Source organism: Pinus tabuliformis, chromosome 5_2, assembly GCF_031772625.1.
Source record: "Pinus tabuliformis cultivar Carrire ecotype Pingquan chromosome 5_2, CPIR1, whole genome shotgun sequence".
Lineage (NCBI taxonomy): Eukaryota > Viridiplantae > Streptophyta > Pinopsida > Pinales > Pinaceae > Pinus > Pinus tabuliformis.
In genome coordinates, this window is record NC_142306.1 from 564,878,309 (window position 1) to 564,885,491 (window position 7,183).

The 7,183-nt window shown below is 43.6% G+C and overlaps 1 protein-coding gene across 1 annotated transcript; it reads right to left on the bottom strand.

Moving 5' to 3' along the window:
- Nucleotides 1–5,361: 5,361 nt before the first annotated feature.
- LOC149160213 (uncharacterized) lies at nucleotides 5,362–6,273 on the bottom strand. The gene has a single exon (XM_089434541.1). It carries the CDS (start codon nucleotides 6,271–6,273, stop codon nucleotides 5,362–5,364), a length of 912 nt encoding a protein of 303 aa, XP_089290667.1.
- Nucleotides 6,274–7,183: the final 910 nt, after the last annotated feature.

Sequence of the window (7,183 nt, forward strand, 5' to 3'; positions counted from 1 at the left end):
TTAGCTTCTTCCTATATTGAAAATTATATATTTCTTTTATCATGAAAATTACCAAACAATTAATATCAATGAGACAAGAGGACACAAAATGTAGGTTGCAAGCCAGGGCCAAAACCTCTCCTCTTGAGAGGAAAACCCACAAGAATTCTTTTCTTCATATAAATGTTAGGAAATTATATATTACGGAGCAATGGAACACATAAAATATTGCAGAAATATAAACACAGAAAACACACAAAACAAGAGAGACACAGATATACGTGGTTCACCCAGTTTGGGCTATGTCCACCCCGAACAACTAGTCCTTCCTTTCTATTATCCAACAAAATGAAGAGACACAACCTACAGCAAATCTGCTGTAATATCCTCTGTTTTCTCTCACAGTCTCACCTCTCTGTTTCTCGCTCATAGAATACACATCTATATCACAGCCTCAAATACAATACCCTCATACAAAGAGAGGGGTTGCCTTCTAGGGAAAAAAAACCTAAACTAAACATAAGTTCTACCGTCAGATCATCTGCCTAATGAACGGCCCAGATTGACTAGAAATTACTATACTTTTTTTTTTTTTTTTTGACAAGATCGGTTGCTATATATTGATTGAAAAAAGTGATAAGGCATGAAGCCGTACATAGATTGCTTCGAGAGCACTACAAATCCAAGGATAGAGCATGAGGTTCCTATCCTTGAATTGGTTTCTGTAACTTCTGACTAATAAACAACTAGTACTACTATAAATCCGGACGTACTGATGACACAAAAGTTTGCATTTACAATACATAGTTAATCAATGGAAATATGACTGATATTTCTCGCTGTGGAGTCCTTTGGGTGCTGTTCTGCTTCCATTGGCTTTGCGCTTGAAGATGTTGATTTTTCTTTCTGCTTTGTTTCCATGATTTCCCTTAGAATTGCCAGTGATTCCTCAGCATGAATGCATCTATTGTTGAGCCCGTTGAATTGCTCCTGAAGTGAATGAACCCTGTGGAGAAACAAATTCATTTCTGTGCGGTATTTGGTGTGGAGAATTCTGAACTGTTCATCGAATTTTGCTTCCAGGCTTCGTATCTGCTCAGCGTGCCGAGCTTCCATATTTCACACTTGATCTTCCAGAATTCGTTGTTGAGCTCTGACCTCATCAAATTCGGCCTGGAGGTCGCGGCAATGGAAGCATTGCTCAGAACGAGCCATCACAAATTGAGATTGGATTCTAAGAGGGACAGTTTCACTGTGATGGTCAGTTGACTCCTTCTGGTTGCAGGAGAAGAAGGGGAGGGGCCGGGTTATGATGCACGGGTTATCGACAGAGCTGTAAGAGATTGAAGATAAACAGAAGAACTTCGAACCCACCGATCTCACTTCCAAGGAAAAGGAGAGGTAATAAAGAAGGTTCTGATTGATAGCGCACAGAACAAAGAGGTATAAACTTGAAAATAGGGGGGATGAGCCGGATAGAGGCGAACTGAGGAGGCAGGATGGAAGGAAGGGGGACGGCCAGCAAGGGCGCAGTGAGAGAAGCAGAAAATGGTGAAGGAGGGGCACTAAAGCTCTTAGCTTCCCTCCGAAACTATTCCTGTAAAAAACCACGAGATTGATTAGAGAAAAGATAGACAGAGCATAAAAAGTCGATACCAGAGCAGGGGATCTCCGTCGTGACTGATCCATGGCGCCTTCTTCGTTCCCGCGGGGCTGCTCTTGATCATAGTGATGAATGACAATAATATGCCTTCCTGAGCCCGTATTTATGGATCGGGACCAACTGCAGCGGCCTGAATGCGTATCAAAGATCGGATCCTCTAAAATAATTAGATATTTTTCTATATCTCTAGGACGATTCACTGTGGCAGCAGGATCATTCTTCCGTCCTTCTCTGTGGTGATGATTTTTCCTCGGGATATCAATTGATCTGAGGATCGAATCCTGAGTGTGACTGCTTGAGCACTTCGAGCTATGCCCTGAGGCTGTTTTTGCCATACCCATCACACGCTTGCTGGGATTGCGCGCCTGAGCGTTGTCAGTATCAACCTGCTTCATGGCAGAGGCTGGAAAAATGCTCTTTGACTGTGCCTCAATGCACGTTCCGATTGTCCGACTGCTTTATTTGCATGTTTATCCGCTTCCCTATTGTATGTGCGAAGGATTTGACAGAATCGGATTTTTTCAAAATGTTCGATGAGGAGGTTGATGCGTTGGATATGCTGTTGAAGACTACTGTTTGGGGATTTCCTGTAATGGTTCATGCAGCCAATGATTATAGAGGAGTCTCCTAGAACAAGTGCATTTCTGATTCCCCTGCTTTTTAATTGCAACAATCCTTGATACAGAGCAAGAGCCTCGGCGTTATTGTTTGTTTTTTCCCCTAAACTCCATTCGTAGTTGGCTATTTCTTCTCCTGATTCGTCTATGATAATACCTCCTGCGCCTGCTGGTCCTGGATTGGACTTGGAGGCTCCGTCAAAGAATAGGATTGGGCAGTTGTTGCTCAGTATCCATCTTTTGAATTCCTGAGATGGTAGCCTTATTTCCCAGTCTTTGGTCTTATGTTGAAGCTGCATGACATTTCTCTAAATGCTCTGGTGTTGGCCTGAGCTACCTAGGATATGCCTGATCATGAGCCTCTCTTCAATTGTATAATCAGTTGCTTTAATTGTTCCTGAACATTTGACAGCCATTGTCTCCTGCGCCAAAAGATGAGCACTGCTACACGTTTTCCAGACATTGCCTTGTTTGTTTTGAAATATTTTCTTGTTTCTAGTGAGCCAGATTTTCCAAAGGAGGTTGTGGGGAATGATGTCCCAGGTTCTTGTAACTATCTTGCTCCGTTTATCTTTCCAGGGGCAATTCCTTCTCCAATCTTGGATTGTCTCAGCAATGTTTTGCTGAGGCTGCCATGTTATGTTGCCCAGATTGGCCATGATGGTCCAGCATTTCTTCGCAAAGGCGCAATCAAGAAATAGATGGTGGATGGTTTCCTCCTCAGAGCAGCAGTTAGGACAGATTGAAGGTCCATATATCCCTCTCTTTCTCAAATTTTCCGAAGTGAGGATTCTGCCCTTAAGCAGCAGCCAGATGAAGAATTTGACCTTGGGGATGGCCTCAGACTTCCATATTATTCTCCATTGGTTCCAGACCGGAGCCTGATAAGTATTGTTGCAAATGAATTGGTAGCCAGATTTAATGGTGTAACATGAGCCCGTGGGGTCCCATCTAAACCCATCTAAAGCTCCTTTTTTAATAGGGGCTCTGTTTTGAAGATTTTTAAGGAGGGCTTGGTAGCTAGAATCCAAGTATGGGGGAATAACTGGGAATTCCCAGCTAATCCAAGCACCGCTCTCAGCATCCCATTTTGAAATTTGGTCCAGCCTCTGTATGCCTTTGCTGGGAAGATAAAGGATGAAGGGAATGGCTTCTTCAATAGTGTTTAAGGGTTGAAAGCCCATGATTTTGTCAGTGGCATAATTAATACTGCTCCCATCCCCCAGAATCTTTGAGGTGTTTTGAATAAGAGTGGGGATTGCTTTCTTGCAAAGTTGCCAGATTTTGGTGGAGTCTCTTATAGGAATATCAGATTCAAGAAGTCTTTGTCTGTTGTCCGAAAGATATTTGCATTCAATGACCTGTTTCCACCAGGCTTTTGGTTCACTAATTAGTCTCCAAGCCATTTTAATCCCAAAGGCGAGGTTTAGAATTTTGGGGGTTCTGATTCCCAATCCACCTCTGTCTGGATATTGAATTACACTTTTCCAATTGACCAAATTGTATCTATTTTTTTCTTTTTTCCCTCCTTGCCATAAAAAATTGCGGAGAGCGATTTCTAGCTTATTGTGGAACGAAGCAGGAGCTTGGTAAAGAGTGAAACGATATAAAGGTAAGGAGGAAATACCTGATTTAAGCAGGATTAGTCTGCCCGCTGGGTTAAGCCATTGAGTCCCCCATTGCTGTACCTTTCTTTTGACTTTGTCGATTATTTCATTCCAGGTGGAGGCTTTAAGAGAGCCCAAGGTGACCGGCATCCCAAGATAGGTGAAGTGGTCCCAGGTTTCTTTGTAGGCTACTCCAAAGATATTGGCAATATTGTGGGCTGTTTGGTTGGAGATGTTCCATCCATAGATGCAGCTTTTCTGAAAGTTGACTTCTCCTCCAGAGCACTCCATAAATTGATCGAGAAGATTTTTGAAGCGCCTTGCTATTGTGGTGGAAGCCCCACCAATAAGCAGGGTGTCATCAGCAAATTGTGAATGATTGATATTTTTTACTCCATTCCCAAACTTTATACCAGAGATGAGGCCAACTCTTCGGTTGTGATCGAGGTTGCTGCTGAAGGATTCAGCCATCAAGATGAATAGGTAGGGAGAAAGAGGACATCCTTGCCTTAGTCCTCTTGAAGATTGAAAAGCTTCACAAGGGCGGCCATTAATGAGGGGCGAGATCCAGGGTCCAGAGATGCATGCGGCAATGGTGCTAATGAAGTCAGAATTAAAGCCCATTTTTCTCATGACAGCGTACAAGAATGAATGTCTGACTCGATCGAAGGCGTTGGCTAAGTCAAGCTTGAGGACGAAGCCTTTCTCTTGCCTAGAGGTGCTAGAATGGATAGCTTCTTGAACCAAGGTGATGGAATCATGTATTTTCCTGTTGGTCATGAAGCCCCCCTGGTTTTCAGATATAAGGGAAGGAAGCAAAGGCTGGAGCCTGGCTGCTATAATTTTTGCAAAAATCTTATAAGAAGTATTGCACAAGGAGACAGGTCTAAATCTGGAGAAGGAAGTGGGCCTGGTTTCCTTGGGAATGAGGGCGAGAAAAGTTGAATTTGTGAAACCCCCCATTTTCTTTTTTCTTTGTATTCCTTTCATCATTTTTACAAGATCTTTTTTTATCAAATGCCAATGGTCCCTGTAAAAATTTATGGAGAAACCGTCTAGACCTGGGGACTTGTCTGGTTAAAGAGTCCAGATAGCTTTTCTTATCTCTTCCTCTGTTATTTCACTGTTTATTCTCTCATTCTCCTGAGCAGAGATTTTTTCTGGAAGGTACTTAAGGAAAGCCGTATAGTCCGTGGCTCCTTGATTTTCAGTGAGGAGGCAATTGTAATGATGGAAGGTTGCTCTTTTAATAGATTCCTGGTCATCATGCTGGCTGCCTTGACTATCTGTAATAGTGGTAACAATGTTCCTTGATTTTTTTACAGCGGCCTGCTTATGGAAATATGCCGTATTTTTATCACCTTCCTTTAGCCATATTTCTCGCGACTTGAGCCTCCATTTGATCTCTTCCGCTCTCTTAATTTGAGTTAGCTGTCCCTGTACCTCCCATTCCTTACTTTTCAGCTGATTAGTGAATCCATGATCTTCTATTTGTTTATGGCTCTTCCAAACTCTGCTGCATTTTTTTCTTTATTTTTTCTGGCTCTTGGTAGCTGACTTTTGCCCAATCCTTGAGCGCTTTCCTTGTGTTTCGAAGTTTTGTTTCCCAAATGTAAATTGGGGAACCTTCCACGTGATTCTTCCATGTGTCTTCTATGATTGACTCGGCCTCAACGCTGTCTCGCCACAAGGGATTATACCTGAATGGGATTGGTCCCAAGTTGGCGTGGGAGTCCAACGTTAATAGAATGGGGAAGTGATCTGAGGCTGTGGCGCTAAGAATTTTGGTGTGGCCTGCTGCAAAGGAGGAAAGAAGGGAAACATTGATCAGAATTCTGTCCAACCTTTCCATAATGTTACCTGGCCCCAATCGTCTATTGTTCCAAGTGAATTTTCTATTTTTTGGAATGATATCCATCAATTCGTGCTCAGCCATTATAATTTCCAGCTGCCTTCTGAAGGGATCGGGGGTGAAGACGCCCCCCCTTTTCTCATTCGCATGGAGAATTAAATTGAGGTCTCCAGCAAGGATAACATTTGAATTCTGCTCCTTGTCGATTTCCTCCTTCAATTCCTTCCAGCATTGTTCCTTTTCCCGGAAATGGTTGGGGATATAGACATTGTAAATAATTAAGTCACAGCTCTCTTCCTTGTTGACAAGGTTGGTCCTGATCCAGTTTTGCTTGAGGACAGAGGATTTACAATTCCACTGCTGCTTATTCCACATAGTTGTGATTCCTCCAGAGGCTCCTCTGGAATTACTACTGGCCCCTGTGAAAGACTTTTGGGCTTCTATGATTAACTGCATTTCACTCTGATTTTGTTTGGTTTCCTGAATTAGAACAATTTCGGGTCTTTCTGATTGAAGGAGATCTCGAAGGGCCGCTGATTTAGAGGGGTGCCCCATACCCCTGCTGTTCCAAGATAAAAGCTTCATCATGAGACATTCGAGTGAGGAGGTGCTCGCCTCTCAAGTTCTTTAGCTGCTGTGTCTTTCTCTTGTGAACCTGTAATAAAAGAATCCATAGGAGTTTGGATCCCTAGAGCTATGTCTTTTTGCGTGCTTTCTTCCCGATGCTGCTTGGCTGATTTTCTGCCTGGTCCAGGTTTCTTGTGGATATCCCCGGATGCACCAAGGTCCTTGGAGGAACTTCTGGTAGTTCTGATGGGGGAAGGGCCAAGGACAGGCTGAGATGGGGTCGAAGAGATCAAGGGGGGCTCAATTCGAGTCAGTAATGATTGATCAGGTTGAGGATCATCATAGGTTACCTTCGATTTGTTTTTTGATAAGGTCCTTTCCACTGAGGGAGGAGGGGAGGCTTGGAGGGGGGAAGAGGGGGAGGTTCCGGGGCCTTTGGGGGAAGGAGGGGGAGATGGGAGATCCTCTGAAGCCAGGGATCCAAAGGGGTTGGAGGACGAGGGGAAGACAGAGGGGAAGGGAGGGGTTCCGGAGTGAGGCTTCTCAGACTCAGGGGGAGGATGTGATTTCTTCTTTTTCCTTACTATTTCCCATGATTCCTCAGGGGTTTCAGCATTATTATTGACTTCTGTTTTAGATTTAGAGCACCTATTGGCAAAATGACCATACTCATGACATACCTTACACTTGAAGGGAAGTTGCTCGTAGTCGACCTGTTGAATATGCGTCCACTGATCCACTCTGAGCTTAACTGCCTCTGGAAGACCTTTGCCCAAATCTACCTCCACACAGATCCTCGCGCATGCATGCATATTTTCTTTTGGTTCAGATCTATCCACATATTTGCCTATTGCATTTCCAATCGCTCGAACAGATTCATCAGCCCAACAGTGGAGCG